Here is a 22,600-nt window from a genome sequence, read left to right on the forward strand (position 1 = left end):
ATTACCACTTTTTTGTATTTGTTGGTCACAAGACGAAGCATTTATTTACAGGAGTGTTTGGAAATTGACGGTCCCTACGTGAACCTCCGAGCGCTTCAGGAGGCATCGGTAGCGAACAGCTGGCCGAAATAAGCGTTCATAAATCGGATCAACCTTGATCTGAACGTCCCTTACTCCGCGGAGGGCGAATATCCAGTATCCAATTTACAAAACAACTTCGCTGCGGTCGGCAATACAATGAAAACACCGGTGTTCTGACTAGTTTACTCTGGTCTCTGGGTTGCAAACATTGCGCCGAGCGACGTAAACATCGTACGCTGTGACGTCAGCTCCAAAGCTCTATTGGTGACATCAACTAAGCCCCGCCCACTTCCAACAGGAAGTCACCTGTTTTTTCTGATGGATGTCTTACTTTTACTCTTTGATTTATATAGCTTTAAACCTGTGCCAAGTGACATAAATAACATGATGATAAAGTCTGTCTGCGCTGCCTGATGGCTGAAAGTTTGGTGCCTGTGTGAGTTTTGTGTAGGAGATATAATAGTTTAATGTTTCATGGCAAGTAAGCAAACTTTGACTCCTGGTAACGCCCCTGTAGCATGTGCAGAAACTCACCATTTTTATCACTTTTAATCAGCTATGTCTTATGAGCAACCTGACCAAGTTTGAAGCCGATCGATCGAATTCCCTAGGAGGAGTCTGATCAAATGCAAAGGTTGTAAGCGGCCAAAATGGGGTCAAAATCGGAACTTCAGTCCAAAATGGCCAACTTCCTGTTTGACTTGCACTATGACATTAATTGAATTTTCTATGCGTCTTTGGGAGCTATACGAGTGTACAAAATTTCATGTCTCTATGATGAAGCAAGGTCAATGCGGAGGGTTTCCAGGTGGCGCTGGTGAGCCGTTTCTTGAGCGGTTTTTGCAACAACCTTAAAATATGTAAATTGTCCACCAATTTTGGTGAGTTTTTGAATATGATGAAGCTCCCAAAAAGCAAATTCATTTGCATCGAGAAAGAAAACAATAAACACTATGATTGCAATAGGCCTTCGCAGCGTTGAGCTGCTCGGGCCTAATATCTAAGAAATTTTGCCATTACAATAGGCCTTCACAGCACTTATGCTCAGGCCTAACAAGGCTGATCAAGCGATAAGAATTAAGGAAAGTAGAGCTAGGACTAAATAAAGAAAAAATTTAACTAGAATCGCTAAAGGAAGATGGACATAGATTCAGACAAAAAGACTAACTAAACCAAACGTGACAAAATAAGAAAACTAGAAACACTATGGGGAAGCTAGAAAGACTTAACTGGAACCACTAAAGAAATATATACATAGACTCAGACATGTAAGAATAACTGAATCTAGGATGATGAAATAACTAAGAAATGTTATAGAAACAATACAGGGAGGATGAAATAAGGAATAACTAGAAGGATCAAAGAAAAATAATCTAACTATAGTCACTAAAGAAAGCTAGACAGCTAGTCGGTTGGACCCCATTTGTAGACACAAGGGTTAAAGAAAACAAAAAGAGTAAATTAATCATGAACACATACCACATAATTATCTGCACTAGTTTCATGGTGGCTTCATTCAGGGCATCGAAGAATTCCAGGAGTATTCGGCCTTTGTCTCCCATCTTTCCAATAACAAGTCCAAAAGCCACACAGAATACGATGAGGCCCAGTACGTTTATTCCATCTGAATACGCTCCAACGATTTTATACTCCCTAGTGATGTTCTGGAAAGACAAGCCCCCCATAACACTGAGATCAAAACCCTCCAGGGTTTTCCTATCAGATGCTGTCAATAAACTCAAAGGGCTCACCTACCTCTACGACTGTCATGACTGTAATAGCTAGAGGTGGAATCGTGGTGGTGTTGGACAATACTTTCACTGGCTCCAGCTCTTTCCGCTTTGTTTTGTACTACAGTGAAATCATGGGATATAAAACATGTTAGTATCAGATTCTTACAGGTTCATCTTCAGCCTTCCCGCTATAGCATGATGATGGAAAAGATTTAAAGTGTTTTGTAACATTTGTGGAAATGTGTGAAATGAATGTAAAAAGTGGCTGACCTGCTGAAAACAAGCCTGCACCAGGTTTTCTGGAAACATGTTTCTGTCGATAGAAAATGTACCAGAAACAGAGATAAATTGCTTCAGCAACATGTCAGTTACTGCAACATTTCTGAGACCCCCAAAGTATTTGTGGGATCTTCATGAAGAGCCTGTGGTTCTCTTATAAAATTTTTGGTGTTGTGCTTATTGTTAGCAGAACTAATATTTATGATTAGAAATTTAGAGTTAGCGCAACTACTTTTTTAGCTTGCAGAGCCACCTATATTCATTCGTATGCATGAGTTCATGTAAAAAAAAATAAAGGCAAGCATGTTGAAAGAATAACGCCGCGTTAACAAGGAGAAACCTTAAGCAGAACCATGACCTAGACTGAGCGACCATCTGCCATGACTAACTGGGAATTTAGGAAGTGCCATAAAACATTTATAGTTATACATATTAAGAAACTCACCTAAGGAGGTCCAGCAGTGTATCAACAGTAGTAACATTGGGGGTGGTCCCTGCTCTGTCAATGTTCTCAGCTTCTTGAGACACACCCGGTTTGATTGTCATCACCAAAATAATTCCTTCAAAGAGTGAGATCATTAGTTAACAAGAGAAGTAGAGTAGTGTGCACAACTCCAATGCAAATAAAAAGGGGAAAGAGTAAATGGGTGCCTGGTACTGAAGAACTACAAAAATATGAATACATGTTAATAAGAGAAAAAAATATTTTGGCCTTTATTAAAAACTTTGTATATTTTTGGGATGCCGGTTATTCTTATTTTTTGAGAGCATTATTTGCCAAGGCTACAGACCGACCACAAATGCAACAGTACAAACTCGACAGTAGGCATGAGCCGAGTATTGATATCAAGGTATACTGATGCGTTGAAAAGTTACATTTATATGCATAAAAAACACCTACATTTTCAACACTTTAAAGTCCTTCTAATGAGATCCAAGATAAAGTTCTGGGTTGATCAGACTTTTCTCTGGGTGTATGAGGTACAGAACAGATAGAGACAGTGCTGCACTTCCCACACTATTTATCATAATTACAGAAAATACCTATTTGGTTGTGTAAAAAATATTTTTGGTGGCAAGAAAACAGCTAAGAAACTCAGGGATCACCACTCAACACTCCTATTAGGATAATACTGTGAAACTACAACCTACAAGCTGAAAATTGGCTGGGAAAATACTCTAAACAAATATAAAATATTTTTGTTTGTTATGTTATGTTAATGCTCTAACAGTTTGGATTATTTGTATATGGTTAACTAATCAGACTCTTAAACTGGTCCATGCCTAGTAGGGATTTAAAATCCCTGTTAGAGAAGGAAGATAGTAACTCACCGAGAATAACTGCAATGATGGTTGTTGAGAAGTAATAGATAACAGCCCGAAGACCTATCTTTCCTGACACCTCAGAGTCAAGGGCTGCAACACCTGTTAACAACAAGCCCACAATCAAACATAAAGACATACACTCACTGGCCACTTTATTGGGTGCATCTGTCCAACTGCTCATTAACGCAAATTGAATCAGCCAATCACATGGCAGCAGCTCAATGTATTTAGGCATGTAGACATTGCCAAGACGATCTGCTGCAGTAGTGCCGAGCTGGTCTGAGTATTTCAAAAACTGCTAATCTACTGGAATTTTTACAGAGAATGGTACAAAAAAGAGAAAATATCTAGTGAGCAGCAGTTCCATGGGTGAAATAAATGCCTTGTTGAAGTCAGAGGTCAGAGGAGAATGGCCAGACTGGTTTGAGCTGCATATCTTGGTTGTCACTTGTTACAACCGAGGTATACAGAAGAACATCTCTGAATGCACAACATGTCGAACCTTGAAGTGGATAGTCTACAGCAGCAGAAGACCGCACCGGGTGCCACTTCTGTCAACTAAGAACAGGAAACGGAGGCTATTATTCGCACAGGCTCACCAAAAGTGGACAATAGAAATTTGGCAAAAGTTACCTGGTCTGATGGGTCTCAATTTCTGCTGCAACATTCGAATGGTAGGGCCAGAATTTGGTTTCAACAACATGAAAGCATGGGTCCATCCTGCCTTGTATCAACAGTTCAGGAGGGTGGTGATGTGCCAGGAAAATATCCTGGCACACTTTGAGCCCATTAGTATCAATTGAGCGCTAATTGTTGTGTCAACGCCAAAGCCTACCTGAGTATTCTTACTGATCATGTCCATCCCTTTATGACCACCAGTGATGGCCACTTGTGAAAATGACATTGAGCTTTTCCAATACTTAATTGTAAGTTATTTTATAACAACAATGTATCTCCACTTATAGGGTTGAACTGAAGGGGAGATTGTTTAATTGTTATAAGAGTACAAAATAATTTTTGCGTGTTTTTGTGTGGTCCAATATTGTCTGGAAAACTCTAAATAGGATTTTAGACCTCCCACCCCAACTTCACGTTCAAAAACAGCCCAAAAGTGCAACTTCAGACTCATTAAATTTGAGAGCAACTTTAGAAAAAAACAAGCCCAAAATCGTTTATAATAATCGGACTTGGCGACCGAAACTCAAAATAGTTCCTGTTTATCCAGCGACAAAATGCGCACCTCCCTCCTCCCTCCATTATTGACATTTCTGTCGCTGCTGATAACTGTTGCATAGAAACGGCGATCGCTTCCCAAGACGCACAGAGGAAATACAATTAAATTACAAAAGAAAATAGTAATGCACAGTAAGATAAAGTGGTTTCGATAAATAACTGTAATCTGACTACTGGATTTGAAATAGTAACTCATTAGATTACTCGTTACTGAAAACAGTGGCATCACTGATGAACCATCTTCTGATGGCTACTTCCAGCAGGATAATGCGCCAGGTCATAAAGCATGAATCATCTGACTGGTTTCTTGAACATGACAATGAGTTCCCGGTACTCGAAAGGCCAAGGTCCTCATGCATAAAGCGTGCGTGCGCACAAAAAATGTGCGGCGCCATATTTTACAAACAAGTCGGCATGTATAAAAATGTACTTTGCGTCAAAGTTTGCGTAAATATGTGCACTTTTTCGCAGGCGTGAAAATGTGCGCCAGCCACATAAATTTTTTCTTTGGACAATATCAAACTACACTACAACTACTACGTCAAAACTCACCTAAATATACTGAAATCTTGCTTACTATTTAGGCCAAGAAGCATCAAACCTGGTGTTTTTCATGATTTTAGTATTTTATTGTTTTAATGTAAACAATGAAACTGAACTTCATTTATCCTCAGATAATAAGCTAACATGCACACAAAATAAAGAAAATTAAAAAAAAGGTATGTGACAACCTCGCTCGAATGTAAATAGTACTTTTCCTCAGTTTTTGTCTCATAAAGATGTAACATGTCCATGTGCTGAAGCGCATGAAATGCATCTGCGGGATAATTTCATTCTCACTAAAAGAAGAAAACAGGTTTGGAACAGCAGATTAACTCAAACGTCCTGATTAAAAATGATCAACAGGTTTGATCATTTTTAAGGTGATCAAGGTGTGTGCAATCACACGTATATAAATAGTTGCGCAAAGGTGTGCCTTTGTGGAGAGTTTTGGCACTGATGGAGAACATCGCCAATGAAAGGATTCAGAGGGAGCGATTGACCAGAAATCACATTGATCTGCTGGGAAATGTGGTTTATGAGCATTTAGATTAACCCAGACTGATCATCCTGGATCTCTGAGCAAAACTTAAATAAGGAGTCGTGCGGTACCGGTATCGGTCCAGCTGCAGTCATCCTTCAGTCGAGCCATGCCCGTTTTGTGAATGCGCCTTATGGACATAAAGCATATTAATTCTGTAAACGTACAACTGATGCACAGGATTCTACTATTTAGAATACCCACCCACATTCCCCACACTCTTAGAAATGGCTGTAAATTTACGGTGGAATTCCAGCAGTAAGATGCTGTTATTCCAAAATACGGTAGGATATTGTCAATTTGATGTCTTCTTCTCTTGTCACAACCAAGACTGACGACTGGCAGTAAACTACCGCTAAATTATTGTACAATACAGTTTTTTCCTAGGCAAGACATTTTACTTGCATTTGCATCTTAGAGAACCAGCATTTAAAGACTATATTAAACTGAAAGAAAAAAATACTTTCCATAATAAATCTTTTAGGGAATGAATAAAAATCTACAGAACATAATCAAAAGTGTTTAGATTACCATTGTTGGTGTTGTATGTTAAAAATACAATGTTAATTAAACACTTGTTTAGTCAAATTTAAAGATAGGTTTGTCAGTTTCCCTAAAAAGTTTTTGTTTGATAAAGAGTTGCTCCCACAATCGCAGCGTATCTGTGACGTCACGTGTTTGCCCGGGAGACAGCAATATGGCGTATTGCCTGGAACTTATAACAAGGTAAGTTCCCCAAATCTATTAAAACATACTCTTTTTGTTCTCTCTTTAATGTATTTATGTAATGTAATGGTAATGTATTGTCTCAATGTTTGTAACTCCCTGGCAGACATTATACCACAATGTATGCTGCGTTTATACTGTTATGTATTCTGTATCTCAATAAGAATCTATTAAAAAAGGTAAGTTTCATGTTAAGATCGTCATGTTTTTGATTTTGATTTTTTTTATGAATGCATTAACTTTCTGTTTGCGCAAGAGTATCAACTTATGCTAAATATGCAACTTATGCTAAATATGCTAATAAAAAAGTTTATTTTTTTGGATGTCGCGGTACGACTGTTCAGTACAGAGGTGCTAAAGTCCAGTCCTTGAGAGCTGCTGTCCTGTCCTGCAACTTTCAGATGCTTCCCTGCGCCAGTTAACACATCTGAATCAAATGAAAGGCTGGTTAGCAGGTCTGTTCAGAGCTGATCCTGGTCTGTTGGAGTAAAAATACATCGAAAAGTTGCAGGACGGTAGCTCTCGAGGACTGGACGTGAGGACCCTTTGGTTTATTATTTTTGTTAGCAGCTAAAGCTAGCTAAGCAGGTGTAGCACTGGGTGTCGGGTGGTTAAACGAACATTAAAACTGTCAGAAGGGCCGTTTGAGTTAACATTATTTAGCTGCAGAGTCGTTTTCTTGAAGTTTTCGGCTATAGATGGCATAATAGGGGGAGTGGCTGTGCTGGACCGGTGGTTTGATCTATGCCAGGGGTGGGCAATCCTGGTCCTCAAGGGCCGGTGTCCTGAAACTCTTAGATTTCGCCCTGGTCCAACACGCTTGAATCCAACAGCTGAATCACCTCCTAAGTGCAGTCAGGTTCTCCAGAGTCCTGCTAACGACCTTATTATTTGACTCAGGTGTGTTGAAGCTGAGATGCACCTAAAAGTTGCAGGAGACCCGCCTTCGAGGCCTGGAGTTGCCCACCCCTGATCTGTGCGATTAAAGCTAAGCCAAAATGTTTTTGTCTTTATAAATAATAATGATAATAAATAATATATTGGCTGACTCTTTTTTTCTTCATTAGTATGTCATGTTGGTGACTGAAGCCTGTTATGATGACTTCAACACATTTCTTCTGACAGGTTGGCAGAAGAAATGCTGTCCAGAATGTTTCTATAAGCTGACTAATTTGTATTATGCCTCATTAGGCATAATACAAATTAGTATTATTAGTCAGTGAGTTATGTTCATAGTAATTATTTCTGACATTTTTATGCTTTATGTTGTAGGTGGTGAAAAATGCTCTATAAGGTAAACCGGGTGGACAAAGTATTTTGGTGGGTCAGGTTATTTTTCCTCACTTCTCTTCAAAATGTTTATTTATTGTCCTAATGTGTCTGCTATTTATCCTGTTGTTCCTCCGGGCTGGGAAAACCAGGCATTCTTCTGTTGGTTCATGTGCTTCGTCCTACATCCAAAGGCCACAAGAAGAATCCAAAACAGCTCATGTCAAACTGTGGACCGTGTTTTCAGATATGTGCAGGTATGTGGTTATTCTAATGATCCTACTTCTTTGTAGAAGCACTTTCTCATTGGCTTTGTTTGCTATCTGAATGTAGCTGTGCTGCTAAATATATTTAATAATTTTTATTATTCGTCTTCTTATCATTATATCAAAGATGCAAGCCAGTGTTGAAGCCTTCCTCATTGCCGTGCAACCAGGACAGTCCTTTCTCCTGCATGTTGGTGAAAACAAGAGCAGCACCAAAGACACTTCAAGATCATCCAAGTTAGCTTTTAATGAACTTTCAAAGCACTCTTCACCTTCAGTGCAAACTTCTGTAAATTAATCCAGCCTACAGTTTTCAACATTGATGTGACTTGCATAACAATTGAGGAGTTTAAGATCCTTGCTTTTACTTTACCTGGCAGAGTGGACACTCTTTATTATGATGATCATTTAAATGCATACTGTATCAATGAGAGGATTTGTTTTATGTTCTTCCAATTAAGGACTTGGTTTATTACAGTCCCCGTGGCAAGCAGTTTTCTGCATGGTCAGCATTGAAGGCCATATTGTCTTTGAGGGGGTCCAGCTGACATTCCAGACAGGACAGCGTTGTCCATCTTCTACATCTTCAACCTCCAATGAGGCAGCCAAGACTTTGGAGTTCATTCAACTGTAAAACCATTCCTATGATTTTTTTTTTTACAATGAGCAAAATACAATGAGATTATTTAAAAGTTTTAAAGCAAGTTATGATTGACATTTGACAAAGGTGGTGATGTTTTCTCTTTACGTAATTAAAGAGAAAACATCACCACCTTTTATTTATATATAAATAAACAGTTTATTTATATATTGTACCAGCTGTATTCAGAATGTCACACTATTTATATTCTCAGGAATTTTCCCATTTTTGATTTTGGTTTTTTTAGTCGCTTCATTGAGATTAACCCAGAAAGGAGCACAAAAGCCGGTCATGGGAAGATGGTATCCAAAAAGACTGGAAAGACAATTCAAAAGAAAAAGTGACAGTCAATGTTCAGGTTTCCACCCTCATCAAAAACTTGATGGACTTTGAGTGGCATCTCATTCAGGTTAGTTGTGTCCTTTTTTTTCCTTTGAAATATTTCTGTTTCCATATTATTCAGGATCTAAATTGTATTGTCTTTACTTTTTCCATGTTGGACGGTGCCTTCATCTGCATCTAATAAAGTAAGTGCCGCTTGGACTCTTGAAAACCATTAATAGTTCACATTTTAAAACCCTGTTAATACTAGAATTCCACATTATTTCAGCCATGTTGAATTTTAGATTTTGGAAGACCTTTTTCATTGATTGCGCTTCACATAAATTAGGGTTAGGGATGTGATACATCCTCTTCAGGATTAAATACGGTACAGCTACTGTGCATTTACAGTAAACTACATCTTCTTCTGTGTTATGTGAAGTTCTGATTATGCAGATTATGCATTTTAGAACCGCACCAATTGTAGCACTTCCAAGAAGCTTACACTGGGTTAGGTATTAATGTTTTATGGTAAAACTAAGACTGTACTTTAAAAAGTAGCATTACAGTTTTCTTAGCAATAGCTTACTCATAAAGTGAATGTAGTAGTAAAACTAAATTCACAGTAAAAATACTGGAACGCCAGTATTTGAAGGTATATTTACTTTCACCACTGTATTTTACGGTGGCCAACAGGTACAAACACTCAGCAAAGACGAGAAAAACACATGCAACAAAAAAGAGATGCAAACAAAAAATGCTGAAAACAGAAGTGATCCAGAACACTTGGGGGAGTCGAACAAAGAACAGCTGTGTCCGAAGTCAGGTTTTGCATCTTTGGGTCCTCGACGACCGGAAGAGAAGCTGTAGCTTACTTTTTTTTTTTTTTTTAGCCTCTACCGTGGCGTTATGTTGCTTAGTAACCGTGACAACGCGTATCACACAGCGACAAAGGGGAAAAAAACGGGCTCGGAGTATGGTTTTTTTCTTTCCTGATTTCTCCATTACTCTTCATTTTTGTAACACGTATAACACATTTACACAAGGAATGTAAGCAAAGAATCCTTTTTCAAATACTCTCCAAATCTCAGGTAAGACAATATAGTTTAATAAAACTATTATGTTTTTAGGCTTAACTTTAATCAGTCAAACCGATTTGCTCAGCAATAAATGAAATATTTTAGTGAACCTAAATATACCAACTAGATGTTACCTGACTTAATATCTGTGTTTAACTGTCATTTGGGAAAGCCTAAATGAGTCAGGTGTTCTCCCTTGGTATGCTAAACCTGGACCAGCTGGCAGCAGGCGAGGGGAGCTGCGTGTTAATACAGTGGGAGCAGACGTCACCGAAAATGTCGGACAGATATTGCAATTAGGTGATGCACTGATGAACCGAGCAGAAATGTGAGATTTATATATCTACATTCTCGCCTACAAACATCGTTTAAATCATGCTGTGTCACGGCTGCTAAGCAACATAACGCCGAGGTGGAGGCTAGGCAGCTAGCTGAAGGCTACAGCTTCTGTGCAATGCTCTCTGCCTTCGCAGGACCCCTCTTCCGTAGACAGGGTCGTTTTTCAAGCCCATGAAAGAATGAGAGGACGGCAGGGGGCGCTGGCGGACATTTTTACAAAAGTGGGGCGGTGGGATTCCTTTGTGGGGCGTTTGGTCGAAGGTAAACTTTACACCTTAAATGCACAACAATGCCACTTTAGACTTTGAGCAATTTGGTAAAACTGTATTGTGTAACATTAAATCATGCTTGACTGCAACTGTATCGATGGCAGCTCTTCTTCTATTCAGTGTTAGTAGCTTCTTGGCGCAGCTCCGTTCTCCTGCTACTGGTAGCTAAAATCACGATACCCTCACTGTGTATCCCTCTGAAAAATGAACCCATTTAAATAAAGAAATCCCTCCATGGGTTATGGATAGAGAGCGTTCATTTTATAGCGTTAACACCAGTGCTGTAAGTGGTCTTGTATGAAATGGGTGTGATAGAACAGCACTTTTAAATTTTAATAATCAGAATACAGAAATTGTTTCCGTTGTTTTAAAATGTTTTTGTCAGTCTGCCTTTTCCCCATCAATATGCCCTGCACCTTAGGGGCTTAAAAAAAAAGACGCGCACATTGCGCGAAACTCTGAAACAGGAGAAGCGGCACATAAAACAGAGCGACGAACTAGATGTGAATTATGGCATAAAAACAGAGAATCAGACGCTGAACAGTGAAAAATCAACACATGATGTGAAACACATGACGGATTAGGCGGCGCAGCAGGTGATGAGTGAAGATTATTCATCTTATATTATTTGTCTTATAATGGATAAATGATAAAATAAATGTAGCAACAGGAAAGAAACTAAAGTGGACATAGCAATAAACCAAGAAAGGATAATACTAATTAAATGAAACTAAATGGAAATGAATGAAGAACAAAATGCAAGAATAAACTAAGAAACTAAAGTAAATACAGAGGAATAAACTGGTATGGCAAGACCTTTCGTGCAATAATTAATACAGAGGACTGTATGGCAAGAATAAACAGACACTATTTCCACATAAAAGGTACAATAATATTGTTGAAGTGTCATGGGTTTGTTGAGACCATATCTAGTAGTGAGAATAAATATATCTTACAGACATAGATTTGATATATTTAGTTCAATATTATTTTTCATGTCAGTGTTAATGTCATGAGGCTGACGACTCCATGACACTTATTAGGATTTGATTAAGAACCAGATTTGTTCTTTGTAATTTCTGTCCAGTAAAACTATTAATCTATAAATCAATAGGTCTACATAAAGATATAATCCATGTTTCTATCTCATATTTGCATGGCATTAAAAGGATCTGGAACTTTTGTTTTTCCACTGAAAGCTCTGGTTTGAACAATAAATGCCATGTGGGTGAAGTTTTATGAATGATACTCTGATGTCCCATTCTCCTGAAGGCAGCACAGAGCTGCGCCACCAGAAACACTGAAGAGAAGAAGAGCTATGAGTAATTTAGTTACAGTTCTATCCATGTTTTAATGTTGCAGAGCTCAGTTGTTTGGAAATAGATCAAAGTTTAAACTGGCATGTTGTACATCTTTTATCTGGTCATTTTGTGTAATATTTAACAACTAGAATATGGCACAAAATAAAAATATTGTTTCCACTCTGATTGGCTGCTGTTACGCCTACCAATTTTAAGTTGAATGTTCATTGCATTTTTGTGAAAATAATTTCTATTCCCATGGCTTTTTTGTTCTCTGGGAAATAATTTTTGACGATAAATACAGAAACAAGCATAAAAATCAAAACATCTACAATAGTGATAGTAATATTAATGATAAAATAATAGTCAGTGCAAAGTAGCCTGCAAATTCTTTGGTGGGGGTGGTGAGGGGCCTGGATAAAGGCTAGGGGGGCGCTGGGCCAAAAAAGGTTGAGAAACACTGGTTTAAACAATAAAATATTAAAAACATGAAAACATCAGGTTTGATGCTTTGTGGTCTAACACTGAATGTTGTCAATTTTCAGTGTATTTAGTTGAGTTTTGATGCTTTATAGTTTGACATTATTCACAGAGAAAGTTTATGTGGCTGCCGCACTTTTTCATGCAAGGGAAAAAGTGTGTGTATATTTACACAAACTTTGACGCAAAGTACATTTTTATACGCGCCGACTTGTACGTAAAAAATGGCGCTGCACATTTTTTGTGTGCACGCAGGCGTTATGCATGAGGCACCTGGTCTTTTGTTCAACATTCAATCTCTCAGTACTTAAGCACCTCTTCTCCTCTTACTTCTCTCTGGTTTCCCCTGTCTTTTCCAATTTTGCCTGCACCCATCAAAATACAGATGGATTTTATTTAGGTAGGCTGCTGGTTTTTCTCGGATTACGGTTTTGTTTTCTCAGCGCTTTCATGGACTTTTGTAAGTCTTTGTTCATTGTGTTCATTAAATCAACTAAATTCTACTCTACCCCTACACCTGCTGCATTTGACTCCTGCAGCTGGAGAGTTGATTCTTTTAGGCAAACGGGACCTCACTGTTGCAGTAATCAATGTGACTAAAGATAAATGTATGGATGAGTTTCTCTAGATCTTGCTGGGACATTAGTCCTTTAATCCTGGAAATGGTAGAAGGCTGACTTTGCAATTGTGTTATGTAGCACAGTCAGGTTCCATGCCTGATTACTGGCTCAAGGTATTAACTTCAATACCTTAAGCCGTGTGCTGATTCTAGCTCTTTTTTCTGTAGGTGTAAAGATGACTACCTCAATTGATATTTACAACTGATATTTACAGGCAAGCATAAAATGTAAATTATTTTTAATTTTCTAAATTAAAATTTTTATAATTTTTTACATTTTAAAATAATTTATAATTTATAAATTGTACGTAAAAATGTACATACAATTTATAAGAAATTCTACGTAAATTTATTATTTACGTACAATTGTAAATACATTGTAAATTTATTTACAATTATAAATAAATGTAGACTTTATTTATAATAAATTCTACATTTATAATTTGTTATAAATTATTATAATAAACAGTCAATTAATTTGCAAGCAGAATAACATGTTTACCCCATGCTAAATCAGACCAAACTGTGATAACTATGGTGCTCAAGCAAAAAGACGCCAAGTCTGTCTCCTATTCATAAATAGAAATGTTTCGTGTCCAGTATGGATTATGTTGACAGTAAATGATAAAGTAGTTTTTAGTTTCTTCTAAAAGCAAACTAGTTGACTTTTTAAAGTCTGTTCATCTTTATTACAGAAAAAAAATCAGTAAGACTAAGACACTCGCTATTCATAATGCAGTCACACTGTCAGTTTACCTGTGATCATACTTGAAATGATGAGTGGAAGGATGACCAGTTTCAGCATTCGCATCAGGATCTCTCCTGGGAAGCCGAAATACTGCTTGTGGAGATGGGAGAGGGACACATACTCCCTCACCACAATGCCCAAACTGATACCTGAAACATCAGAATAACTTCTCAGTTTGTCTGACAGCTCATGTTCACCTGAAACAAACTGCAATTTTTTAAGAAAAAAAAAACACATTTATTCACCTAAGCCAAGTGTGTCAAACTCCAATCCTGTTTCACTTTCTGTTTCCACTTACTGAGCTTGTACTGTATTTAAAAGCTAGATGCTTTTTAATAAAGCTCTGCATTTAAAAGCTAGATGCATTTAAAAGCTGAAGAACACTATTCTCTGAGGACTGAAGTTTCAGACCCCTGACTTTAACCAGGCCCAACCATATGGCCACATTTTAAGGTGGCCATATGGTTTTCACACCTGACAGACTAGTAGACTCAGTTCAATTGGGAACCAAAATTCCAACAGTTTTTACATTTCAGCTGTTGCGGTTCACTTTCATACTGCACTGTCAAATGAGCCAAACGTTTTGAAAAACCTGTTTCCCTCCTTGTCTGTATTGGCGCTGCACTAAGAATCACTGAATTGACATGAAAATCTCTGAAGACACTGAACAAAACTTCCTTCTTTTTAAGATGTCAAATTTCAGTGGTTGAAGGATTTCTCTTTAGCTGAAAACCACAAGCCATTTCTCCTGATAGCAATAGATTAGAATGCACTGTGCTGTTATCTAGTTTCTATTTCTGGAGTGGTCTCTGGTCTGTTTGGCATTCACATATTCACACCAGAGTTCACTTCAAACGAACGAGACCAAGGTTTGTAGGCGGAGTTTGATTTTTAAGTCCAAATCAGAGTTCAGTTTCGAAATCACACTTCCCCAAAAGAACCAGACTTTCTAGGCAAACAAACTGGAGTTTGATTAAAGCAGACCAAATGGGGTTGGTGTGTGAATATACCTAAAGATACCCAGTTCATTCTCGGATTATACAGCAATTAACACTATCTGGATGTGACCTTTTGGGTATCTGGGAATAAAAAAATACAAAATACAATCTTTGTTCTTGACACAATTGGTAGCATTAAGTTCACAAATTGAAGGAATTATTAACATTTGTACATCAAAACATATGTCCGTACTTGTTATGGCCTTCAGGGACTGTACTCAAATGATGCTTTTCTAGATGCAGTGGTGATGTAAAGTGCTTTTAAGAGCCAAAGTCACCTTTCAGTATACATTATTACAATGATAGACTAGAATGCTAGTCCATTCTAGCATTCTAGAATGGACTAGAATGCTAGTCCAGCATTTTAGACTAAATTAGAATGGATTGGCAACTTGGGCTTCAGTATCTCAGTCAGTGAGACACTGAAATCAAGCTCACAACCTTCTGACTAGCAGACAACTGCTCATTGTGGCCACAACGACCATGAGCGATTTTTACTGAACTCGTAGCAATAATAAGGGTAAAACTAAGCTGCAATCAACAACCGTAAAGGACATAAAGAAAACGTATGAAATTGGATAAATGAATTTTAAACAGAAAATTGGAAATAGCAAAGATATTTTATTGAATTATTATATATTTATTTGTCTATCTAATTGTGGCCATTCAGCTTCTCGTTGTGATTCTGTACCAGTTCTGTTGCTTAGCTACATGTTTGATTAATTTCTCTCTGTATGCAGGGTCCTTTCAAGTCTGTCGGTGGTATTTTTTTCATGCTGAGCTACTGTATCCATCTGTGTCTGTCCAACACTTAACTGGATTTTCAGTGAATGGTCAATCGTGTTGCACAAAAGACAGTTCTTAGAAATGCTTAACATCATATTTTGCTCAAATTTTCCTGTGATGTAACTGTATTGCTGATCAAACTTTATTTATAGAGCATGTTTCCAACAACTCAGTGTAACACAAAGTGCTTTAAAGAGGTTAAGAACAACTTTATAAAGAAAAAACAGGACCAGAAAGTTTAACTTTAGATGGCAAATCTATCTTTCAGAATATTACAAAGCTATACATTTCTTCCAAGTTGGTGTTTTTCGTTGCAGCACCTTACTGCTGTTCTGATTTTGACTACTTTGCATTATTCATGCTGGATCCTTGTGAATTTAACAATCCTGATTACTGTGTAATTATGTCCACTATAATGATTTACTCTAACACCTTTACAACATAACAGTTTCCCCCACCCCAGCCCAGTCAGGATGACTTCAAACATCAACTATGAGTGGGGTGGATTTTGAAACTTTGACCTGGAAAACATGTGTTCACCAGGTCAAAGGACATTTCTGATTATGGCTCAGACGCATTTAAAATGCAGCCGAGGATCAAAATGCTGCTAAATCAGTCTGTGCACGGTGTGCTTTCAATGGTTTAGTAAATGAAATGGCCTGGGAGAAATGTGTTGGGTTATACAGAATCAAAGTTAAATAGTAGCAGTGGATCACAAAGCTTATCTCTGCTGCATAAGGCCTGCAGAAGATTGTAATCATCTCACCGGGAATTCTCCCATTTCACAACAGCTCATACAGCATACTGCTCTTAGAATGATCATGAAGCTAACTTCCATCAGACCTGGAGTTAAATAAAAATAATTTGTCCACAGCTAAGCCCAAAACTATTCATTCCCCAAGTAGATTCAGATTTAAAGTCTTCTTTTAGTTTCACCAACTTGCTTTATTCTGACTGAAGGTAGTGTTAATGGGTTAGAGTGGATGTAGCCAAAGTCTTGACTTGAATCTGATTGAGAATCTGTGGAGAGAGCTAAAGATTAGGGTGATGGTAAAGAGGTGCTCTTGCCTAAATGACTAAGCTCATCACCAGAGATAAATAATCAGAATAGCAGAGAAAACACGCAAAACATGCCTTTGGGGATTTTTGGGGAGGACACACGAAAATGACAGAATGTTCAGAACAGTGCTCACAGGAACCTTATGAGAGATTGTAAACATTAATACACTCTCTGGAATGTTGGAATGAAGTTATTCCAACTATCATACCGCTGTTCTTTGTACACTCCACCAGCTTATCCTCCCTACTACAGTATGATCATCTACAAAATCTCCCTGCTCTCTTTTTATTGTCCACATGGTAAAGTACCCTCTTACTTAAAAGATCAATGCCCCTCACACATTCTCTGCTCCTCTTTGTATTCCCAAGATTTGCACACTGCCTCTGCCTCATCTCCACAGGCCACAGACTATGTACTTGTATAGCACCTTATCAAGTCAAGAGGACTGATAATGATACATTGTTTTATTATCTTTTTTAGAGATGCCTGTCTCATTTCTTATCAGAAATAGGATTAAAAAAAGTCTAGGAGTGGGGATAATTTATTTTACTCTATGAATAACAGTCTAACGTTTAACAGTTTAGGAAATCTTTTTCTCATAGCCCAACACAATGTGAGATTTTTGACTAAGGATGCTTTAACAAGATGGAAAACAATTTTGTCTTAGCCACACACAAATTAGCATCTGAGTAAACTTTATCTGTGTTTTTTAAAACTGTTAACAGCATTTATTATTGTAGCTTAGATAATAATTACTCATAAATTCTCAACAGAATCCCAGTTATAAAAATCTGACCAAACCTTTAAGTGGGGGTATACCAAGAAATTGACCCTAATTTCCTTCATTTTGGGAGATCAGCGATCATCCTGACATTTACATGTGAAATTGATTTTATCCACTGATCTTGACATTACATCTGTTATGAAATGGTGCTGCTTAAACTGAATTGAAATTAATCTTATTTTCCTTCATAAAGGTCTGAAAATCAGCCACTGTCACTTTCTGCTCTGCTAGGAGAGAGGCTCACTGACAGACCCACCCACCAGCTCACATATGCATGTTGGCAGTTAACCATTGTCACATTGTTGCTAACTTTGTCGCTTTCAGACAAAAAATTTATATTGGCCAAAATTGGAATCAGTAGCTCAGGCTTGTTAAAGATCGCCCAAAAAACTCCAATCAGTGCACCCTTACTTTTAAGAAGTCATTCAAATTCACATTCTGACAACAGAAAGAAAAGAGAGGTCTAGCGTTTGACCAATAACTTTAGGACACTGATCATTTATTAACCTCCACATACATTCCATGGAAGCACTTAAATTGCCATGATAACATTTCAGACGATTAATTTTTTCTTTTTATAAAAACCCTAACCCTGTTTTCTTTCTATAAAAATTCAAGCCCTACCTATAGTCACATGCTATGAGTTAGACATGTTATTATAAAATACCTAAGCTGAAACATCAAAAAGGCAAGAAGTTATTCCAACTATCAAAGCCTGGGGAAAAGTTACTGAAAAAGCCGGTTATAAAGTTTCTGCTGCTCATACCATTTCAAGGTCACCTAGTCTGCTAATTCAGCAAACTGTCAGTTTAAAAGGAGACACTGATTAACCAAACACAGCTTCTGCCATTCTTGGATCATTTGATGCCAATCTAAATAAGTTAAAGCAAAGGTTTAAATATCAGAATTTAACAATGATATTTAAATTTGGCCATCTACATCCAGGCTAGTTTATAGTACAAGAGAGCTTTAACGCATTTCAACTTTCTTTTCGGCTTTTTTTTTTTAAATCAGAGAAAATAAGACCAGAAAGCCACGATTTCTATTATTTCAATTAGCCTGGTATTTAATCATATTATTTTCATGCTGGATGACTATTAAAATGAATAGAAAACTTGTTCCTATCAAAATATATAGTTGTAGCAGTTTAAAAGAGAGTATTTGTTTAGCAGTTCTAGACACACTTGAATTAGATGCCCTGACAGTGGAGCAAATTTTTTCTTAAGTGCTTGAGCAGTTTTTGTTATCTTTGAAAACGTTAAGAGCACTTAGCGTCCCCTAATCTAATTTTTCCAGGTAAGTTCTAAAGCATTAATTTATTCATCTGTTGTGTAAACTTTCACTTGAATAAAGTTTGACATCTGTCTGGAAGTTTTGATTTCATTGACTATAAAGAATTTTTCAAGTAGTTAGATGTTTATATCCATGCTCTTATTTTGAAGTAGGTGGAGACTCTTTGCGCAGCAATTCCATTTCCTCTCCTCACATTCTCTCCCTTTTTCCCCATAAAATTTATCTCAAACAGGAAACGTAGAGAACCATGTACAGAATTGAACAAGATGAAAGTAATTAGATTTACTTAGATGAGCAGTATAGCACATGTAAATTAAAATGTTGAAATTAAATTTGTGTTCTGTAGTTTTTCAGGGGTAGATATAATTTGAATTGAATTTAGCACTTTAGGATTAGCTTCCGTTATATAGTTGGTGTGCTTCAACCAAAGTATTCATAACCTTCTTAATATAGAGTGGGAAAAAAATCTTTATTGGCATCACAGCAAGCAAAGTCTTCTTGTAATTACTTGTTTCCATTGGTTTTATGGTGATTTATTTTGTGGTGACAAAATTCTAATTCAAAAATACTTTATTAATCCCAAAAGGAAATTATTTGAGTTTGTAACTCATTAAATCTTCAAAGAGTGTAGACCGTAAGGTTGTTGGTAGGAAAGATCTCTTGCAGCAGTCTGTATTACAGTAAATCTGAAGAAGTTTCTGACTGAAGATACTCTTGTTTTCCCAAGACAGTTTTGTGAAGAGCATGGTCAGGGTTGTCCATAATTTTCTTGCTTTTATGAAGAATCCTTCTTTGCATCATCATCTGCATAGGTTCCACAATCCATGCAGATTGTGGAACGAGAACTATGCAGGCTGGTTCTGTTTCCAGGAAAGAACCACCCTTCTTTATCAAGCTGTTGAGCCTTTTGAGGTCCCTGGTTTTGAGCTGCTGCCCCAACAGATTATGGCAGAAGAGATGACGCTCTCAACAACAGACTGTTAGAATCTGCAGCATCTTGCTGCAAACCTTGAAGGATGTTAGCTTCCTCAAGAAGTACAGTCTGCTCTGTTCCTTCACTCCAGTCCATTCTGGAGATTCATTCCAGACTGGACTGAAGCTTCACTGTTGCTGGACTGGAGACATCCAGTCCAGTCTGTTGCCCAGATGAACACAGAGGTATTTATATTCCTCCACCACTTCCACTTCTTCTCCCATGATGGAAATAGGGTTGGATTGGATCTAATCCCGTTTCTCCTGAAATCTCTTTTGTTTTGTTCACATTCAAGATGAGATGAATGTTTCCACACCATGACACAAAGAGGTCCACCACATCTCTGTACTCAGCTTCTTGTCTCTGATACACCCGAAAACTGCATGGATATCTTTAGCTCTGTTCACAGATTTCTTATCAGATTCAAGTCAGGACTCTGTATTAATATTAATTTCCATTAGAAGAAACATCACTTTAAATCTAAATCTGTTTAAACCTTTTTGGTCTGAACTGCATTTCCGCATGTACACAAAGGTCTTGGGTCAAGACTGTGTACACATACCATTCATGGTTCATAGATTTGGTGAGAACATGAATGAATCTGATTTACTCTGACTTAAGCAGACACTAAGTCTTTCAGATGAGGAAACATGAGGTACACGCCCACTAACATGAAGCTGTCCCTCAGCTGTTCATATCCCAATCACATGATGCTTTGTGTTGGACCGTCACATAAAATCTAAATAAAGTACACATGAGAAGTTCCAGAGGTATGAGTACTATATAGCATTGTATAAATCGGAGATGCTTTTTTTATGCCAGTTTGATAAATCTAAGTATTGCTGAGATTTGTAATTGCAAAACTGACCAAAAAAAAGGACAAAAAATTGCCTTCAGTTTGTGATATTTATGGAGAGCATCCTTGACTGAAGCTCTGCATCATGCAATGCGTCCTATTCAAAACAGACAAAGCTAAAATATTTAGCCAAAAACATCCACAGTAGATGCTCTGTTAAGAGACCCTCCATAGCCCACCAAGAGCTCTCACCTCAATCTGGTCACGTTTGACTGAGGCTCATCCAGACACAGGAGAGGCTGTCTCCTCCAGGACCAAACCTGTGACTGTCTGCCCAGCATGGAGCTACAACAGCTCTGGAGCTGGGTTAGACACATCTCACACTGAGGAAGGTTAGCGGAAATAATGCGTCAGTGTGTGACACACTGACATACCGTTCACCTACCGATCAGCACCGACAGAATCGTCGCAATAAGCAGCCAATTCCTCCTCAGTAAGCCTTTCACGTTCACTGCACGTCGCTCCTTGATGCCCATCATCTTCACGATTCTCCCAGATTTCGTCCAAAATCAAGGAAGGAAAAAATGTGAAGAGGAAGGAATGACTCATGTGGAGACTCCTGCAGACTGGCGATCAACGGCACAGGCGGCAGAGGAGGAGGAGGAGGAGGAGGAGGAGGAGGGGGAGGAGGAGGAGGGGGAGGAGGAGGAGGAGGAGGAGGAGGAGGAGGAGGAGGAGGAGGAGGGTGAGGGAGCAGTGTTGCTACAGCAGAGAGGCGGCGGTCTACTGATGGCGCTGTGAGGGAGGAACTTGCCCCTCCCCCACTCAAGGTGCTTCTGCCTTTCCCACCTTTATCAGGTGATGGGTGCTCACTTCTGGTCACATAGATGTGGAACGGTGTTCAGACGCGCTTAGATTTAATTCAACACAGCTGAATTTTTGGATTGTTGCAGCACACTGGCAGATTTCTGTTCTCAGTCCAGCTAAATAAAACTCATTTAAAGCCACAAATAACGCTTTTTTCCCCTTTTTTTTTTCTTTTTTTTTTTTTTTTTACAAAAATGATCCTTTTTGAGAAAAAAAAAGTATTTTAAAGATTAAATAAATATCTACTAACAAGCTTCAAAACAACTCAGAACACAGGACCTGACAAAAAAACCCCTCCCTTTTATAACTTCTTGTAAGCCATAAAAAAGGACAAAAAATTGCCTTTTATAGCTTCTCGTAAGCTATAAAGGGGAAAGGACGTGAAAGGACTACACGATGGAATCAGTACAGTCCTTTAGAACAGTGGTCCCCAACCCCCGGTCCGTGGACCAATTGGTACCGGGCCGCGCAAATAGTGAAATATTTCCGTTTAATGTATTATTTGAGTCTGGAGTATCATTTATTTTTGAAAATCCTTTAACCGGATTCTCTCGGTTACTTGCGCGCCAACACTGAGGCCACAAGCAGCAAAATGAGTAAGAGACAGATCAGATGTCTTTGGAAAGTTTCTTTGCAAAGGGGAAAAGGCCCAGAGAAGAGACAGGAGAATGGAAGGTGAGTCCCACATTACAAGGCCGCTCTTCGTAACATACGGGGACCGGCTGCTAATGAGGCAAAGAAGCTTCAAGCTGCTTCGCCACGTAGAGACCAAGCAGGCTGTGCACATAAGCAACACTTCGGGTGTCGTTGTCTCCCATCACTCCCAGATAGGACCATCTCGTTGCAGAGAAACAAGCTCAGTTCTCCCGTTAGTCAGTATCGTGAGTTAAAATTTTCACCAAAGTAAAATGTTCGTTTTTGTGGCGCATCTGTATCTTATTTTGAAGGGGTATGTAAACGTTACCATAGCGACCAGAGTCAGAGCGTTTGGGCTGCGGTCAAGAGGAGACGAGTAGAGCTTGTGAGTCTTAAGTCTGGTTTAGACGGAAAAATTTAAGAATTGTTGGCCGATTCTCCAAACCTATGTGACCACAGAGCTGATAAAAGTGCAACAGGTTCGATCGGTTCGTGTGTCCAAGGCAGGAGCAACACGAACCGATTCCAGTCACGAACATCCCGATTCCAGAGGATAATCCAGTAAGCCCCCCAACATAGAGGGAATTTGGAATAACCAAAGATGGACGACTACGTAG

The 22,600-nt window shown here is 38.3% G+C and overlaps 1 protein-coding gene and 1 long non-coding RNA gene across 10 annotated transcripts in view; one reads left to right on the top strand and one right to left on the bottom strand.

The window, feature by feature from the left end:
• slc1a1 (solute carrier family 1 member 1) overlaps positions 1-21,128 on the bottom strand; it is a 36,467-nt gene extending 15,339 nt beyond the window's left edge. Inside the window, exons 1-7 of one of the 5 annotated variants that reach the window (XM_017310546.2) lie at positions 20,926-21,128; positions 13,799-13,939; positions 3,426-3,518; positions 2,539-2,653; positions 2,085-2,127; positions 1,837-1,932; positions 1,561-1,745 (exon numbers count right to left, since the gene is read on the bottom strand). In XM_017310546.2, the coding sequence (XP_017166035.1) occupies positions 1,561-1,745; positions 1,837-1,932; positions 2,085-2,127; positions 2,539-2,653; positions 3,426-3,518; positions 13,799-13,939; positions 20,926-21,019 (767 nt within the window). In that variant the 5' untranslated portion in view covers positions 21,020-21,128. Of the gene's footprint in view, positions 1-1,560; positions 1,746-1,836; positions 1,933-2,084; positions 2,128-2,538; positions 2,654-3,425; positions 3,519-13,798; positions 13,940-20,914 lie in introns of all 5 variants that reach the window. The other 4 variants (XM_008434812.3, XM_081599182.1, XM_017310547.2 and 1 more) reach the window with 4 other exon arrangements.
• Positions 3,525-13,223, top strand: LOC103480067 (uncharacterized). 5 transcript variants are annotated; one of them, XR_014084588.1, is made up of 4 exons: positions 3,525-8,231; positions 8,456-8,624; positions 8,882-9,043; positions 9,163-13,223. It is a non-coding gene; the product is annotated as an uncharacterized LOC103480067 (long non-coding RNA). The 5 variants fall into 5 exon arrangements; XR_014084587.1 differs by having other exon boundaries at positions 3,525-7,985; positions 8,122-8,624; XR_014084590.1 differs by having other exon boundaries at positions 3,525-7,779; positions 7,881-8,624.
• Positions 21,129-22,600: the final 1,472 nt, after the last annotated feature.

This window comes from Poecilia reticulata, chromosome 18, assembly GCF_904066995.2.
Source record: "Poecilia reticulata chromosome 18, P_reticulata-male-v2, whole genome shotgun sequence".
Lineage (NCBI taxonomy): Eukaryota > Metazoa > Chordata > Actinopteri > Cyprinodontiformes > Poeciliidae > Poecilia > Poecilia reticulata.